Source organism: Neopsephotus bourkii, unplaced genomic scaffold (genome assembly GCF_033783945.1).
Source record: "Neopsephotus bourkii isolate Nb327-2 ecotype Australia unplaced genomic scaffold, CSIRO-AGI_Nbou_v1 NB_659, whole genome shotgun sequence".
Lineage (NCBI taxonomy): Eukaryota > Metazoa > Chordata > Aves > Psittaciformes > Psittacidae > Neopsephotus > Neopsephotus bourkii.
The window spans coordinates 806,914-825,516 of NW_026901158.1; the positions used below are offsets into that span (position 1 = coordinate 806,914).

Below are 18,603 nucleotides of genomic sequence, written 5' to 3' on the forward strand. Positions count from 1 at the left end.
CTTTGGCTGGAGGTGCAGGAATAGACTGATGGGTGGGGAGAGCTGGGTTCATAGGGATAACCCCTCTCCCAGATAGACGCAATGAGAAAGAGGAGCTATTATCAGCCCTCAGGAGGTATTTCCTTGAGGTTATATTTGGTTCCAGTGAAACTTCTATCCCTTTCTGCTTAATTAAAGCTGTTTTCTCTAAAGAGGGCTCTGAAGAGGCTCCCATCTGAGTGCTGAAAACCAGAAGGAGCCGTTTTTGTGGTAACTGGAGCCTGAGAGGGGAAATAGCAGCAGCCTCACAGCAAAGCTGCCCTGTCCGTTCCTGCAGCCCCTCTGTGCAGGATGGGGAAGCAAACATCCGGGTTGGGTTCACCCAAACCACCAAGTATTTGTAGCTGACTCATGACTGCATGTGAATCAAGCTTTTTTGGAGCCAGACCTTCAGCTATTGCCTTCACATCCATTTTTTAGTGCAGGCTTTTTGGAAGCCCAAAGGATGCCCTTTAGGTACCTGTTGCTCTCTGGTGAGCACGCTGCTGTCAGGTCTGGCCAGTGAGAGGGGTTCAGAAGGCAGGGGCTGGTGGGGGTGACAAGGCTTCATCTGACCCTGTTGCTGCCATTGGCTGCTTTTCTGGAGCAGCTGTGTTTAAACGAGGGGCTCTGGGATGATGCCAGGAGGATGAGGATGCCCCAGTGCTCTGAGTGGTTCCTGTACATCTCACTTGGGGCTCACTGCAGTGGCAGAGCTGGGGCACGGGGAGCTCTGGGTCACCCCTTGCTTCTTTCCTTCAATGAAGACTTTGGGGTGACGCAGCTCTTAGTGCAACCTGTGCAGCCAAGGAGCCTCCTGGTGTGGGGCAGAGCCGCTGTGTGCAGGGCAAGCGCTGGTGACAGCCTTTATCAAGTGGAACATCCGGGGCTGCCAGGCTGTCTCCCAGACAGGGATTAGGTGTTTTGGATGCTTGCGGTGGCTGGGATCCCTAAGCTTCCATTTTATCATATTGCTGCATTGAACCTCTGCCACTCTGAAGCCATCCAGCTGGGTTTGCATTTATGGAACCAATGAGTTTCTCATAATAAAACCCAGCAACATCCCAATTGCTTCCAATAATTTGGATAGTTTTTTGGTGTGTTACAGCTGGACACCCTGGCCCTGTGGCTCCAATTTAAATGCAGGAGCTTAAAACAACACACCAAGCAGGATTTATGCTTATGGATGTTCAGAAGCTCCAAGACTTCAGGGGTGAGGCACTGAAACAACAGCCCAATTAGTTGTCAGTGCGGTGCAGTGGGAGCCCTGAAGCATCCCAGTACTGGCGGAGCTGCCGCTGGTGCCAGATGAAGTCACTGGGATTGGCCTTGCCAGCTGTTTGTTTTGGTGAACCACAGTAATCTGCCCACGTTACTGCAGTTGATGTCATTGGAAGTGATGTGACATTGCTGCACACATATAGAATAAGTGTTAAAAAATGCTCCTGAAGAGCTTTTCCAGCCTTGTCTGGGAGCTGGCTGGGGCCTTGAATTCAACTGCCTTGGTGGGACTTAATCTGTAAAGCAAACGAATCATCAGGCATAAATGGCTTTACCATAAATGTCAGATTCTCACTGGTCCTAACAGCGCTTACATGGGGTTGGTGGAGCATATAAAAGCCTTGGGCTTCACAGTCACTTTCATAAATGTGCTGTCCTGCCTCCTCCTTTTCATGGGAAGCTCTAAGAATAAAGGTCAATATAGGATTTATTCCTTCTCTAAAAACCTAGTTATTCTGATGGATGAAATTGGCTATTTCCAGGCACAGACTGACCTTCTGTATGTGTATAACTGTGCCTTGCCTCTGTGTGCTAAGTACCTCTGGTACTGGAGCACTTCATGGAGCCCTCTGTGCTCAGATATACCCAACTCGTTCCTATGCCAAAGGAGGACTTCACCCACCTGCATGGGTGCCTGGATGCTGAGCTGGTGCCATCTCCTTTGAAGCAGCACCAGTGTGTTACTGACTTGCTCCCTGACTTAGATACCTCTTTACTTGAAAACGAGTCTCAAACCCCGAAATGTCTTGGCTGGTGAAGTCTCCAAACCACTTCCTCCCTGTAACTGGAAGTTCTCTCCCTTACAAAGGCTTCATGGAAAAGCGGTTGCTGTTGCATGTGTATGCAAGGGGGGTAGTGAATGGTATCTCCGTTATCACTGCTCCTGCTGAGAAAAGCAGATGCTGCCGTAGGAAGGAGAGGGCTTGGGGTGTCCTGTGTAAGCACAACAGTGCAACAAACAGAGCCTTGAGTGAGGAAGGGTGCGGGGCCGGGGGCAGCTATCTCCTGGTGACATTTATTAGCAGCAGCACACTTGAGAGGACACAAAAGGCTCCCAGCATGGCCCGCTCTATTTAAAGTAGCTTTTTAAATCAAAGCAATGGGGCTCTTGACAGCAGAGCTTTGTGCATCCTTTGTGGGGTTTGGAGAGTGGGGCTTTTTATTGCCAGCTAAATTAGCCCATTTTATTGTTTTGCAGTGAGGGATGAGGTCAGTTGAGTGGGAATCTTGCTAACAAGGTTTTACTCCTGTTTTTTACACTGGGTATCCACCAGTGCTGTGCACTTGCTGGTAATGAAACAAAGATGAATGGTTTAGCACTCTGTGAGCTCTCCTCCTTCCCCCACCATTGAGCTGCTCAGCCCCTGTCTGTACCAGAGCTCAGATGCTCCCCGGGGCTCTTATCCCTGCAAAGCTGGGTCCACTGGTTTTCCTTCTGACCTTGCATGCTTGAATGCTGCTGCTGGAACAAGGAAAGGATGGACTTTGCTGGGCAGAGTGATTGATTGGGTTTGAAAAGGAAATGGGAAAATAGTAGGCATGTTGAATGATGCTCACGGAGCGTGGTGAGCTCTGAAGGAGCTGTCTGAGGCAGCTCACGCTCTTTCCTGGCACCCCTCACATACCAAATCTATTCAATTACGCATTGATTTTCTCAGGTTCTTGACCCAGAACTAGCAGGAAGTTTCCCTTGTGCATTCTCTCCCCTTCCTCAGCAGCAGCTGCTGGACCAACGCTGTCCTTTGGTGTGTTGAGGGAGGTTGGGGTTTGTGCCATGGCCCCAAGACATGAGCTTTGGGATGTGCAGGGAATGTCCTCCCGTGTGCTCCAAGGTGCTGCCAATGCCTTGAGCCGTCAAACCCAGAGGATGCTCAGCTCCTGGTGTGCTGCAGGGAAGCAGGGTGCCACTGAGCCAGGATCTCTCCCCATGCATAGCTCAGGAGCTGCCATCAGCTGAGACTAAAAGCAAACTCAGCTTTAGCAAATTCTCTTCTGCTTAACCTTTTGCACTGCGTTTAGCCAACGTGCCTTTCTTTGCTTTATCTGTTCCTTGAGGAAACACAGTTATAGTCCTGGTCACTTATAGGATGCAGACTATCAGCTCTCCTTGAGGTGTAAATCCAGCCTTATCAGGAAGAAAAAGCTTTCAGCCTTCCTTCCTTGCCTCTCACAGACAAGTACCAAGTCTGCTTTTGTGGCTGTTTTATTTCAGCTTATCCCAGCAGTGCCAGACATTCCCCATAATCCGATGGAAACTGGGGAGCTTTAACCACCTAAGTGACAAGGGCATTAATGGCTTAACGTGGCTGTCAATGAGGGGCAGGGTGGTTGAAGTCCTGTGAGCAGAAATAGCAGCTGGAAGGATCTTCCCATCAATCAACTTTAAGCCAGTTGCCTTGGCCAGGTTGGGCATCCTCCAGTGGAGGCAGCTCCAAAGGGGCAGCCTGGTGTGATGCTCCGAATGCCTGTGAAAGCAGGGATGAGGATAGTGATGGATGGTGTTAGAAACCCAGTAACACCCTCAGCTCCTTCAGGTCTCTGCTCAGGGCTGGGTGATGTCCTCAGGGTCACACCACGGACATAGGTCACGGTGTCAGGCAGTGGCCAGAGCTGGCTGGGAATGGGCAATGTCCTGAGACAAAAGCTTGGTGTTCTGTGTGTTCTAATGCTGCATCCCCAGTTCTGGTGGTTACACTGAAAAAGCACAAGCCAGAACAGTGACAGAACTGCTCTGTGGGTTTGTTAAAAAGAAAAAAGCAAAGAAAAGAATATTTTTCTCTTAAATTAGGAAGCTGAAAACCACTTTGCAGACATTTCTGCTAATTTTGTAAAGGTTACTCACAGGAAACGGTGACTAATGAGATTAAACCAATGCTGGATTTTAAGGTAACTTGTGTAGCATCTGAAAGGTGCCCAGATGTTGTGCTGGTTGCTGCAGTAACCTGGAAATGAACGTGGTTATCTTTTGGGAAGGTGCATTTGGGACCGGGCAGGAAGCACGGTGGCTTCACACCTCACAGAGATAAGCGGCTGCTTGACCCTGCACTGGGCACGGGGGGGTTTCGCTTGGCTCGTCTCAGGTGATGTGTCTGGGTCAGGGAGGAGGCACTCCAAGCATCTTGCTTTTCCTGTCGTGTGGTGTTCATCCCCTCACCTGCGGTCTCATGCTCCATCCCTCCGTCCCCATAACGCTCTTGTTTCCTCCCCTGCAGGGTGACATCCAGCAGCTCCTGATCGTGTCAGACCCGCGAGCAGCCCATGATTACTGCGAGCACTACAGCCCCGACTGCGACACCGCCATCCCCGACTCCCCCCAGTCCCAGGACCCCAACCAGGATGAATACGTAAGGCTCCTGTGGGGTTTGGGGGATGCATCAGGGCAGCAGCATCCAGCTCCATAGCGTGGCTGCAAACACTCTGCTCCTTCCTCCCTCTGTGCTTCCCTGCAGCTGCTCTCCTAGGGCTGAGACAGAGCTGGTTTTAGGGTGTGCAGGTTCTGCTCTTGGTCCTTGCCCTCAGGAGTTTCCTTTCTGGGATCCTCCCAGTTCCAGAGATGGAAATGAATGTTCACTTGGAGCTCAGAGCCATGCAGGAGAGACAACCTGAGCTGAGTGTGAAACACCGACCCTCCCTGGCAGGTGAATCCTGCCCAAAGCAGGTGCCTGCTTCTAGGTTCCAGCTTTAACTGTTGAGCTTGTAAAAAGATTTAGCAGTTCTTTTCCATATTCCCTTAGAACAGGTGCTAAAGGAGGGGAAATGCTTCTGCCCGTGCGTTTGACACTTGAATTTCGTGTGGCTCCGGCTCATCTGTGTAAGCTGCTGTGCTCGGTGTTTTTTCTGCAAAGAGTTAACCCCAGATCTTTCCTTTAAATAAAGGAAGGAAAGACTGGTACAAAATGCCCTCTTATTTCTGCTGCTCCATTAGAAATGCCTGAGTGTGGCTGATTTCCAGAAGAGCATCACCTGAATTTTACACCCTCTTAAGAGGTCTCAGGCTCAGCTCACAGCAGTTGGAGGGTCTGCCATCCTCAGCTGCTTCACAGCGTCTTGGCTGCTCTCTTGGTCCCCCATGCACTCTCTTGCTTTCAGCTGGTCTCAGATCTGTGGACTCCTGCCAAATCCCCACAAATCCTGGAATGGTTTGGGTTAAGGGGCCTTAAAGCTCATCCAGTTCCAACCCCTGCCACAGGCAGGGACCCCTTCCACTGGAGCAGCTTGCTCCAAGCCCCTGTGTCCAACCTGGCCTTGAGCACTGCCAGGGATGGGGCAGCCACAGCTTCTCTGGGCACCCTGTGCCAGCGCCTCAGCACCCTCACAGGGAAGAGCTTCTGCCTGAGATCTTGTCTCCCCTCCAGGAAGCTGTAATGCCAGCAGCCTGCTCTGCCTTAGCTTTGGGACTGAATGGAAACCCTCCAGCTGAGCAGGGATCTGGGCAGGAGGGTGATGCTCGCAGGGTGCCCAGCCCCAGGGAAGTGCTGTAACCTCTTTGCCAGCTCTGCTGGAGAAACAATAAATAAGTAAAATGAAACAGACCTGGGCATAGTCAAGATATGTGCTAGTAGGAAAATAAAACTTCTCTTGGAGCCAGCAGCTCAACAAGGGCTGGCTTGTTCTAGGGCTGCACTGCTCCATGTAAGAATAACTCCTCCACGCGCCGGCGTCTGCTGCCAGTGAGAGCAGAGCGATGGACTGGCAAAGAGATTTGCCATGCCTGGCTGTAACCAAGGTTCTGTTTGTGTTTCATATTGAAGAATGACTGACGCCTTGTGGAAACCACTGAGAATATCCTGCTTTTGGAGCCCTGCGGGTGCAGGGGAAGTCACATGGATACTGTTAGTGCTTAGAGTGAAAGTAGTATCCCAGCTTTGTAGGGCAGCTGCACAGTTCAAGTGTGTTCTTCCCACCTCTCTCCATATGTCACACGTGTGACCTCAGGGTCCCAGCAGTCCAAGGCTAAAGCCAGTTAATGTTTCTGTATTGTGTTATCATGGGTGACTGAGCTGCGTCAGGTTTGGGCTGTCACCGATGGTCAGAGGACAGAGGGATGATTTAGAACCTCCTCACATCACAAATAGCAGCCTAAAGCTTTGGTGAAAGGTTTCATAGAAGCTGATGAACAAGAGGAAGAGAAAGATTTCAGTGCATGGCTCTGCATCGCAGCGTGGCCCTGTTGATAGGAAAAATGCCTAAAAGGGCTGGCAGGAATGCTTTTGGGTGCTGCCAGCTTATTTTCTGCTTCTTACCTTCTCTTTGCAGTACACTGACGCGGAGGGCGAAGGTGACACCTACTACTATGAGTACCCCTACTATGAGGATGTTGATGAATCTGTAAAGCCAGAAGCTCCCACCGCCAAACCCAGCGCTCCTGAAGTGCCTGCTGGAGAGAGACCCGAAACCAAGCAGGTACCAATTCAGTGGCAGAGATGGGGTTCACAAATGGCACCTTTGTAGAAGGGGAGGTGGAGGATGGTGCAGAAGGCTTGCTTTTGTTTCTGATTCTGATGTTCTATTCCTGTGATAGGACTATCCTGCTCCCACAGCATCTCCGGATGGAGGGGACCCTAACAGGCAGACCAAAGAGGATACCACAGTGGGTGATCCCCTCGTGGATGAGTACAACTATGAGACCATTAACGAGGAGTACTTCACACCTCTGCCCTACGAGGATGTCAACTACAATGAAGAAGTAGACCCGCAGGGGGGACTGACTGAGAACGCTGTGGAAGCTGAGCTCCCCACAAGCACCGTCATCACCTACAACGAGAGCGATGTAATTCACTGAATGCTTTTACCTTTCCTCTGTGGTTTTGATGAATCGCGGTGTCTCGGAGAGCCGCGGGGATGTGCTCACCCAGGTGGTAAATCTGGCAGTGCTTTGGGCAGCTCTTGGAAGAGGAAGTCTCTTGTAAAATGTTTTCGCTCCAGATATTTCAGGGTGTGGAACGCAGGTATTGAGGGTTTAGTGAAGGATTATTCCCCTGGAAAAATGTGCTCATGCTGACATCTGCATTTCCCTTCGTGAAGTGCTCGTGTGACAAGAAGAAAAATGAGGGTTGCTGTTAAAATCTAAGTAGAATCGTTTTATTTCAAAGCTATTAATACAAATCCTTAAAATGTTGATTTGATGGAAAGCATCAGTGTTTTTCATCTTGTCATTCCCACCGAACATCTTCAGGGGTTTAGATTGTAATGCTCAAAAAACCCGTTTCAACACTGGGAGCAGCCCTTCATTTCAAACTCCTGCATCCAGCAGAGTGAGGACCTCTGCTTTGTGCCACATCTGCTCAAGGGGGAGAGCAGTCCAGGCCCCATGGCTGGCATGCATCAAGCAGATGAATGTGGGGCTCATCTTTAGATGAGACTTAGACAAACTGCCCTGCAGCCACTATGTAAGGAAATAATGCTAGATGAGGCCGATTTTGCTATCCAGGAGCAGCAGCAAGGGGAGCTGACAGCAGGATAATGTTTCCTGGGAGGGAGGATTGGGCTTGGCAGAGTTTTGTGGTGGTTATGGGGGGACTCGGCACCCTGGGGCTGGTGATGCAGAGGGGTCGTGTCCAGCCAGGCAGTGTAGAAACTGTGGTGGAGGAGGAGGCTGAGCCACCCAAAACGATCTACAGAGAGGAACAGAAAAGGCTGCAGTGTATCAAGGAAGTGAGCGCCAACCTGAGGGAACCCATGGATAGGAAATGTTGCTGTTTCCTGACAAAGAGCCAGAAATCTTTGGCTAAGCTTGAGCTTTCTAACAGGGAGGAATTAAAGATTGGATAGCGTGACCTTAGGAAAAAAATGGAAGAGGAAATAAGAGGCTCGAGGGCTGCTTTGGTTGTTAGGAAAAGGAAGTAAGAGGAGGAAAGTTCAGGTAGGGAAACACACGGTGAAGCCTTCCTGTGTGAAAGCTCAACCCTCTCTCAGCAAAGCATCTCATAGAGACAAAGTGCAGCTCTTCCCCTCCAGCAGCTCCAAAGGAGGGGGCATTTGGACAGGGAAGGATGCAGCATGGCTCCCAGGATCTCTTAGCTGAGGAGCAGAGCAGAAGACACAGCTTGCCTGGCTGCAGGAGATTCCCATGCACTGAGGCAAAGGCTAATGCAGTGTGACATAGGGAAGAGTCCCCAGAAGTGCCTGCCTGAGGGCCAAGCACCCAGGAGGGTATGGATTGCAGGTTAAAACCTCAGACTGCAGCTCCTGGGGAAACCAAATCCTCTAATCCAGGCTGCTTTATGAGCAGTATAGAAGTGGGGATCAGGATCTCCTGCATGGAATTGCCTGCCTAACGCCTGTTCTTAAGAGCAGGCTTTCAGCGGGAGCTGCTGGGGGGCTGGAGAAGGTTGGTTGCTCTTTAGAGAAGGAGACAAAAATCCATTGAAAATCTCATAGGTGTTTTGGCTGGTTCAGGAAGCAGAGTGCTCGTGGCCATGGGTTTGTGCACTGGGATGTCACCTCCCAGGCTCCTGCCCACAGAGCCCAGCACTGTTGGCACTCACCTGGCTGCAGCTTGGGAAGACGTTAATTCCTACGATGGGAATGAAAAGGGGAGTCAGTTTTGGACAAGTGAAACCAGTGCGAGAGGTTTGAGAGGCAGGAGCAGGCGCTGAGCTCTCCTGGGCTGCGGGTTCATCCTGGCTCATAACTCCTGATAAATGCCGGGGAAGCAATTCCGAGATGTAGTAGGCAATGATACTCCTGAGAGCAAGAGGAGCTGGGAGCAGATAGATTCTGCTCATTGCCTGCTATTCATCAGGCAGTTTGCTTTGCTTGTCCAGATGCATATAGCAGGGCTTCATATCTGCATTGCTTCTCTAAAGGGAGGACTAAAAGGAGATTTAAATGAAGCTGTTACCAGCAAAGCAGAGGCACAGTGTTCTGCACACTGATTTCTGGGCCTCCTGTTTCCTTTGCAGACTGTAGTTGTCCAACAGCATTGTTCAGGAGATGATTTTTTGGGCTTTTATTTTGGTTTTCCTCCCAAGCACCTGCAGCTGTCAGCAGGGAGAACTTTGCTCCTCCTCTGCCCACTTATTCAAGCAAATCTTCCCATGCAAATGGATTTTGGGACCTTAATCAAAATATCATCCCAGACATTTTTGATGTTCATTTAAAGCAGTGCAATCTGGAACAAGCTTGCTATGTTAAATCCAGAATCTTTGTAGCGAGATAAACAGGTTTTAAGGTTTCAAAGTGCAAACCCAGATAAAAGATTGCAAACAGGATAAAAGAGAGAGTGATAGCACCCAATCCATTTGAACAGCACAGAGGAAAAGTGATGCTAACTTTTCCGAGCCTTCTGATTGAGTAATTGCCAAGCTATAATTCCTGCAAAGACTGGTTGGTGCTTGCAAAGCTAAAAGAAGATGGGGTATCAGAGCTGTGGCTGCCTTAGCACTAGGCTTATTCTTACTGAAAACCTCTTGAATTTGGATGCAGATGCTTGTGCTCAGTGGTTCTGAGCAGTTTTGGCACCGAAACAAGGTCTGGAAATGATGGTGGCATTTAAGTGATTTTGAATTCATAATAGGGAGGAGATTTCTCTGGGAAGCACTGGAAATAATTCAATTTATGGATCATTTTGGTCATTACCTGGATGGGAAAGAAACAAGAAAACCCATCAGCAGCAGCACATGTTCTTCACAGTGCTGCTCAAAGCAAATGATGCCAAGAGGCAGCTGCCTGCCAGGCTGCAGAAAGCACAGAGGGATGGAGAGGAGCAAGGAAATTCTGATGCTTGTCTGGATGTCCTTGCCCAGCATCTGCTGCTGGAAGGATTCGGGGATTAATGCATCAGATTTGTGAAAAACCTCTGCTTCTACTTTCTGCACAATTCCAGTCACAGTTTGGATCCCGGGATGAGCAAACAGGAGGTTGTGTAGAAGCGAACTTGGATTTTTCCACCTTTCCTCCTGTGATCAGATACTCACAACACCAGATTGAGGTTTTGGTGGGCATTTTAAATATGAGACTGGATGTGTCAATTCTTATGCTTTAATAATCCAGCATCTCTATCGAGGCTGTGAGAGACGAGGAGGGCGTGGAGTTTGAGACTTCCATTGCCTCTTTCTTCAGGTCCTTAGGGCTTGCAGTGTGCTCCTGATGCGAGCTGGTGCTTTGTGCTCTGCTTTGTTTTCCTCACTCAGTGTTATTGCAGGGATTGACAGAGCAATCCCAGGGAGTTTTTGACATAAAGATCTTCCCATCCTTCTTCCCTGCCACTGGAAAACCCTTAGAGGTCCCTGGAGACTTTAAAACTCCAGAACTTAACTTTGCTTGTGCTTGTTCTTTACAACTGTTGTTGTAATGCATCCTCCTCACATTGCAAACCCTGTACCCCTTATTCCACCGTGCACAGCCTGATGTGTTCCTGCTCTTTTGCTTCCAGGCTGCTCAGGGAGGAGACGACCTGGATAAAGATTTCACTGAGGAAACAATAAAAGAATATGATGGGAATTACTATGATAACTATTATGACCGAACAGTCTCTCCTGATATCGGCCCCGGCATGCCTGCCAACCAGGACACCATCTATGAAGGGGTAAGAGATTTTATTTCCCATAGGAGGTGAGTCTGGCTCAAAGTGTTTGTCACCCCATCATTAATAGCATAAAGATCAGCAATGCAAAAACCAGTGAGAACATCTCACTTGGATTCATTCCCCTGCACTGCACGTGCTTTGCATGGGGTGGGGAGGTGCTGGTTTCTCTTCTACATGAGCATCAGCATCCTTTTGGGGCAGAAGTTGGTCCAGGATGTCCGGATCCTGCTCAGAGCAGTGATGCTGATGGGGGTGATGTCCTCTCTGACTCTGGTTTTGTGTTTCCCTTGTGTGCTGCAGATCGGTGGACCACGGGGCGAGAAGGGACAGAAAGGGGAGCCCGCGATTATTGAGCCGGTAAGGATCAAATGGTGTTTTGGTGTTAGTGTTTTCCCAAGGGAGAAGTCCAAGGGACATGTTTGGTGTGGCCTGGGGTGCTCTGGTACAGCTGGGAGGAGAATTTCCCATGGAGGAATTACTTGGTTCATTTAAACACTTTAAATACAAAATACTGTGCATTTTTCTTTTAAAACCCTTCAAGCAGTGACTGAAATCATGAAGTTCAGTCTTTCCCATGAAATCTCTTATTTACCAGAATAAACCCAGGCCTTTCAGAGGGGAAGCATCAGGCAGGGGGCAGGTCCCACCTCTCTGGAGGTTTGAAGTGCCCTCAGCTCACAGTGACCCCAAGTCCCCAAGCGCTGGTGGCTGAGTCACATCCTGACCTGAACTTGCAGCTTGGGATTGGCTTTAATTGTGCCACTAATGAACTGATCTCTGTGGAAATGAAGCAGTTCTCCCAGCACATGGCTGGGGGAGAGGATGGGTTTGCTCCTGCTGCAGGGTCCCATCAGCTTCCCGAGAAACCCCATGTCATCTGGAGTGGAACCCAGCTCTCTCTTTATGGTCTGTCCTGGCCTGTTTGTGGGCTTGTTTTTCTCTCTAAAGAGCTGCCTGTGCCCTCTGCAGTCAGCAGAAACTGTGGGTGCCCAACTGAGCAGCCTGTTACATGAGGATGGAGCCACTATGGGGACACCTGGGGCTTGCTCACAGGTACCCACTGGGCAGAGCAAGAGGCTGGGGGTTGATGGCCACGTGTGTGTCCCCTGTTGGGTACCAGGATGCTGCGGTGCTCCCATGGGTGCTCCTCCCAGCCTGAAGCTGGGGCTGCAGGTCCTTGCAGCCGCCTCCCCGCATGCTCCCATGCACCAGCAGCTCAATTAACCAGCAGCTCAATTAACCTGGGTTCTCTGGCAAGGGCCCAGTGCAGCAGCACTTCCCATCAGTTATTTCCCTTTAATTCCTCCTCCCTTTCCTTCTCTGACCGACATTCTGCTGGGGGGAGCAGGGGTGCAGCAGGGCTTGACAAGCCTGAACTGAGCATCTTGTAAAAGCTTTTCTGACCTTCCCTTCCCTCTCTTCCTTCCTGGGGCTCGCTCCCACCCTGCAGACACAAGGAGTGAGCAGTTTGCTTATCAGAGGTGTGGGAAGGGTGGGGGGCAGCTGAACCCCAGGGAAACGATGGCAGAAACCAGCCTGCCCCGTGCAGAGCCCATCGGAAAGGCTGCAGAGCCAACAAAACAGTTAAGTTTAATCATCCAGAAAGAATTTGGCTGCCTTCGCTATTTCAAAACACTGGAGCATGCATCGCTTGTGCCAGAGAGTAAACAAGACCAAATGCCGCCCTGTCCCGCGCCGTGCGGTTCCTCTGCAGCACAAACCCGGATTCGCTGCGCTCTTTAGCTCTTTTTTCCGATGGGAGCTGCAGCAGAGGGGACAGAAGCCCGAAGGCGTTCGTGGGATCCTGCAGGTTCCCTTCCACCCTCCTGTCCTTCAATCCTTGCTCGGTGCTGACACTTGCTGGAGGCAGCGGGGCAGCACAGCTGCAGGGTGAGGAGGGCTGAGCTGGGGATGGATGGATGGTGGGGACCCCCATCCTTCAAGGCTCCAGGCTGCCTGTGCTTGGGGGGGCCCTGGTGCTCCTGCCTGCTCCAGGCTGGGTGTGATGAGCCTTTGCACCCACCTCTATGTGCTGTAGCCAGCGTCTGGGCTGTTTCTGTGACATGAGCCGCACTTGTGGGTAGCACCTGGGTGTTGACTGAGTGGAAGCAATGCTCTCTGTTCCCCTTTGACAGTCCCAACTCCACGGTTTGCCCCCAAGGCATCGCCCTTGGTGGCATCCTTCTCCAAACCAGTCCTGGTCCCCAAACCCTCCCACTTTTCCATTGCTGCTGTTGATGAGCACTCATATAAACAGTGGCGGTTTCTTGCCAAGGAGAATCTCCAGATGTCCCTAAAGCTTGAGCTCAACATAAACCAACAGATAAATATGGGAGGATGCCAAGGATGTTTGCATTGCAAATTGGCTCATTAGCCCCGGCCCTTACCCCACACTGAGGAGCGGCCCCAGGCTCTGCAGCTGGCCATGGGAAGCAGGACCTCAGCATGCTCAGCCCATGGCATGGTCACCCAGCAGCCCACGTATGTCCTGGGGAGACCTCTGTGGGCTGGAGCCCTGCAGCAGCCCAGACACAGTTACTGGTGTCTGGTTTAGAGCCTGCACAGCAAAATGTGCCATCGTTGGTCTCAACAGGGATGGACCTTGGGGGTTCCATATGGGAAACGGTTTGCTGGCACCTCTGGGGTTCCCTGCACAATGTCCTCATTGTTTGCCCCAAAAGGAGCCGGTGCTTGGTGGATGGCTTGGGGGACACTTTCTCCACCAGCATCTTCGTGGTAGCTTCCAACAGCAAATAATGCCCTTAGTGCCGGTCGGAGGAATGCTGTGTAGGGTTCGCCCTCATTCCCACCCAGACGAGAGCAGCGTCTCCATGGCAGGCAGGAAAACTGCTGTCAAAATGGGCACAGGGTGAAGCCCGGGACCTGGATTCTTCCCTGGTGAAGAGCAGCAGCACAGGCGCTGCCTTCTGTGAGGGCAGCAGCAGCACATTTCCCCTCACCCTTCCAAGTGGGGTGGGAGCCAGTTTTTATACGAGGTGGAAATGAGTCGCATGGACACTGGGAGAGACAGAAAACAGCACTGGCCACGCATTAGTGGTGCAGAAACGCGCATCCCACCAGGGGAAGCAGGGGTGGTTCATGTTTCACCCCTTTTATGCTCCTTTGGGCTTAGAGACTGTGGCTTTTGGGGCAGGAATGCCTGGATTTCCCTGTAGCCTTTTCAGATGGGTTCAGCTGGGCCCTCCTCTGCTGTAGTGGCTGCCATGGGGTCAGCTGAGGCTTTTAGCACTGGAGCTGAGTCCAGGAGACCGGCCAAGGGTGACCTAAGGCCAGTCCCCGCACTTGTTTCCTCCTGGCTTCTCCCATATGAACTCAGTGCTTATCTGCAGGGTTTTACAGGCAGAGGTCATCCCACAGGAGAAGTGTCCCCGTTTGCTGCCCATGAACTGGGCAGTGCTGGGATGGCTTTGGCTCACCCTGGGTGCTGCTGGGGTCACGGTCACTGGCCCGGAGGGAACAGGGCCGTGCTCACCATGGGGCTCTTCCCAGCAGATTGTCCTGATGCTGTCAGGAAAGCATTTGCTGGGATTATTGAGAGGTTTCTTTCCTGCCTCTTACGTACCCATGAGGAGGGGGGGGAGAAAAAGCTCGACTCTACTGAGTACATGATAGACCTGATTTAAAGTTATGACAAAATATTTAGATTAAAAGGACTGGAATAACATTATTCTACCGTTTTGCCCACGCAGTGATTTCCTGGGTACCCAGATAAATCACGCACGCAGGCTGCTGGGAAAGTCATTTTAAAACCCCACTATTTGATTATTAACTTCTTTTTTTAAGCTGCTTGGGTCTAGAGACAGCTTCTTCCCGAAGAGGAGCTTTTCTCCTGCACCAGCACTGTGAGGCTGGATGTGCCCCAGGGTTTGCCCTTTGCTGGCCATGTGCTGAGGGCAATGGTTTGCGGTTGGGAAGGTGACCCTGTGCTGGGAAAGGGTGGGCTTGGGGCTGGGGCTGTTTTGCTGTGCCCTGTGTGATTTAAATAGACGGTATCTCGTTCTTCAGTGGGCAATGCCTTTTGTGCCTCTCATCCGGGGGGAGCAGAGATGCTGCAGCTCGGGGGTCCCCACACCCGGCAGCAGGAGCTGGAATACTTCAGAACAGAGGAGGCATTGGGCTTTGCAGCCCTGTGGGCAGAGTGACCGTGAGGCTGTGCCTTGCTAATGGTTCTTCTTCTCTTCCATTGCTCAGGGTATGCTGGTGGAAGGCCCCCCCGGACCCGAAGGCCCAGCAGTAAGTGTCCCTTTGTCTGCACCGCAGGGTGCGCGCGCCTCTGGGGTGCTGATGTACATGGAGGGCTCTGTTGCTTCCAGACACCCACCGAGGGTGCAGAGAGCTCGGGGTCCATTTCCTGGTGCAAAACTGAAGAGAAAGCTCTAAGCAGCTTGTTTTTTCCCTGTCTTTTCCATGCTAGGGTCTTCCAGGACCTCCAGGACCAACTGGACCTGTGGGCTTAATGGGTGACCCTGGGGAGAGGGTGAGTACCCGTGGTTTTCTCCTCTTTGGCTCACTTTGTATGTGCAAAGTGGGGCTGTAACTTGGTGTTTGCATCTTTGGTTTTGATATCGCTTTAAATCAGTTTTGTCACTGGTAGCAACTGCTTTGTAAACTGCTGCTGGCTCTGTGATGTCTCAGCTGCTCCCAAAGCACTTTTGTGGACCAGGGCCCCAAATCCCACATTTTAGCACCACACTTTGGTCAGAATTGCATCTTTGTTCATTATTGCTGGGTCCTCACCTGGGATCAGGCTGATCTGTGGTTTTGGGAGCTCCTGGACTGAAGCCTCGGGTCAGCGCGTGTTGCACCAGCACCATGTGAGCAGCAAAATGTGTTTTTGGGATTGCTGGAAGTTAAACCCCACTCTGTGAGCTGGGGCTCTGAAATGACCCTTGTACCAACACAAGGTTTTGCTTTTGTTCACCCTGTTCTAGCCTATTCCCCCTCCCTGGCAGAGACAGCCGGGCAAGCAGGTCCCTGTCTGGTACCCAATGGGACCAGGCTGCCCATCACCTCCAGCACTGCAGCCAGCGCAGGGATTGTGCCTTGACACCATAGCACCGATGGCCTCTGGCTTTGCACAGGAGCTGAGATGGGATCATTCTTAGCTGCGTTTGGGCCTGAAACTAGAGGAGTGCCCTTGAGCAGTGCTGGTTTGGGTGATGGAGCCCCGCTGTGGTGCTGCGCTGGCAGGAGCAGAGCGGTTCCTGCCCGGTGCAGGAGCAGTGTGTGCTGCAGGCAGCTGAGCAGCAGTGCAGGGGCTGCGTGGACCAGCACCAGTCACTTTGCATGAGTAAATTCATTGATTTCAGCACTTTGTGAACAAAACAAATGGAGTTTGGAGCCTGACCCCGTTCGGGTGCTTTGGTGCATCTTGATGTCAGGCACAGTCAGATACGCTTTCAAAATAGGTGTTCTGCAGTTCCAGTGGGCTCCCAGCAGCACGGACATCCTTCTCCACCTGGAGCTGGCTGTGGCCTGAGCCCCCGACAGTGCCCTTAGTGTAAAAGGCAGTGCTGTGCCTTGCTCGGGGGGTTTGTGCAGGCAGGCTTGGCTGGAAGCCTGTGTTTCCAGAGTTCTTCCTGGAAAGCTCAGGAGGGAGGGGGCAGCAGGGGCACAGATCACAGGAGGTGCTCCTCAACACGAGGTGTGCCAGCTTGTCCCTTTCCTCTCTGAGCTACCCCAGAGGTGTTGTCCTTCCCCAGTGCTGCCCTTGCTGTCTTTCATCTCCTGTAGAGGTGGTTCTCATCAGCAATAAGGAGGAGATGGGAAACTGCCCCTCTGCAGTTGGTGCTCTTCCACATTAACCCCTCAGGGTGGGTTTGGGACCCCTGGGGCAGTCTCCTTCCTCCAGTGGAGGACAAAGCAACCAGCTGGCTCCAACCCTTCGTTATTCACCTCCCAGCCCCATGACACGGACATTGCAAACTACAAACACTGGGAGAAATAAAACTGCTGCTGGCCTGCACTGGGGTTGTCTGCTGTGGGGTTAAGGTGTGCTTGAGGAGACTGCTTCAGTGTTGGGATGCTCCTGTGGCAATGGCTCTAACCTGAGCCCTGCATTTCTTTAATGAAGGCTCTTTGTCACCTTCTCGGTCCCTGGGGACTTGCCTGGAGCCTGCTGGCTCCCCCAGAGCAGTGCTGTAGAGAGCCCAGCTCCCCTGCCCTCCTGGTGTGTGTCACTGGGTTTTGATGGAGCAGTAATAACGCTTCTTGCGGTTGTGACATGACTGAGAACGAGAGGCCCTGACTGTGCTCCATTGATCGGTGCCTGCAAGCTCAGAAAGTCAATAGGCAGCTGCAGGCTCTGCCCGTGGCCAGGAGCCAGGGCCAGCACTCAGTGAGGCTGGATTAACCCCTGAGACACCGCAGGACCAAGGAAGGCCTCTGTCTCCTTGGGTATGGGACTTGAGAGAGGATGGGCGAGGGCACAGCAGTGGCTTTCATCTTGCAGTGGTCTAGGATTAGTCAAAAGAGCTGTGTGGCTTCATCAGGCTCTTGGTGGGTCTTCATCCTGGAAGGGTCCTATGTGTTGTCCTTGACGTGCTGCTTCTGCTCCCAAGTGCTCAGTTGCCTGGCAGGGTGGGTGCTGCAGGCAGGGGGGATGCTGCAGGCAGGATGGGTGCTGTGGGCAGGGTGGGTGCTGCGGGCAGGATGGATGATGCGGGCAGGGTGGGTGCTGCGGGCAGGATGGGTGCTGCGGGCAGGGTGGGTGCTGCGGGCAGGATGGATGCTGCGGGCAGGATGGGTGCTGCGGGCAGGATGGGTGCTGCGGGCAGGATGGGTGCTGCGGGCAGGATGGGTGCTGCGGGCAGGATGGGTGCTGCGGGCAGGATGGGTGCTGCGGGCAGGGTGGGTGCTGCGGGCAGGGTGGGTGCTGCGGGCAGGATGGATGCTGCGGGCAGGATGGATGCTGCAGGCAGGATGGACGCTGCAGGCAGGATGGATGCTGCAGGCAGTCTGTGCTCCTGCCCTTGGTCCAGGCAGATGCAGGCGTTTGGCCAGGCTCCTCTGGAGCGGCCGTGCAAAGCCAGGCAGCAGCAGACACGTTGTCCCCAAAGATGCTGCTCCACACCCTGAAACGAGGCGTGATTTACATTCTAGCATATCCTGCTTTTTTGTGTGGCCAGAACAGAATGTAATACAGCATATTGTGCATAGAGAATTGATGAACTTGCAGAGCCAGGAGCTGCAACTGCATTAAGATACTCCTTTTCAATTACAGCAGCTCCTCTTTTAATTTGTTTATTATTAACCCTGCACATAGCTCATGAATTTACATGACACTTCAATGTGTGCAGCGAGGAACATTTCCTATGCCTACATCTGATAGAAAGATTTCTTATTTGCAATCAGGCAGGTGCACTGAATTAATATACCCCTAATATTCAGCTATGTTAATATTGGCCAACACTCATTTAGCTCTGTTTTATTCATCGTGTCAGTTTGTTCCTTTATCCCACAGCACAAAGAAGAGCTTGTGCCGCCGGGCAAGCTGTGGAGCAGCCTGGTTGTGGGAGGTTTCGGAGGACTCAGCTGGGAGGAGGGCAGTTTAGGATGGCTTGGGCTCCTCTGAGCAGTGGGAAGAAGGAAATGGGGCGCTGAGGAGAGCAGCAAGCTCTGGGATGGGTGCTCTGCACTGGAATGAAGAAAGTCAATGGGGGAAATGTGCTCCTTTGAATGCGATGAGCGTTAGAGCAAACTGCAGCTCTGCGCCAGCCCTGCTGTGTGCCTGGAAATGTGGGTATTGGGGTGCC

At 51.9% G+C, this 18,603-nt stretch overlaps 1 protein-coding gene across 2 annotated transcripts in view; it reads left to right on the top strand.

Annotated features, from left to right (window-relative positions):
- The window catches only part of COL5A1 (collagen type V alpha 1 chain), a 131,794-nt gene that overhangs the window by 52,259 nt on the left and 60,932 nt on the right, over window positions 1-18,603 (top strand). For both annotated transcript variants that reach the window (XM_061352391.1, XM_061352390.1), the window contains exons 5-11: window positions 4,512-4,643; window positions 6,556-6,702; window positions 6,821-7,069; window positions 10,676-10,828; window positions 11,129-11,185; window positions 15,041-15,082; window positions 15,264-15,326. In XM_061352391.1, coding sequence (XP_061208375.1) covers window positions 4,512-4,643; window positions 6,556-6,702; window positions 6,821-7,069; window positions 10,676-10,828; window positions 11,129-11,185; window positions 15,041-15,082; window positions 15,264-15,326 — 843 coding nt within the window. The remainder of the gene's footprint in view (window positions 1-4,511; window positions 4,644-6,555; window positions 6,703-6,820; window positions 7,070-10,675; window positions 10,829-11,128; window positions 11,186-15,040; window positions 15,083-15,263; window positions 15,327-18,603) is intronic.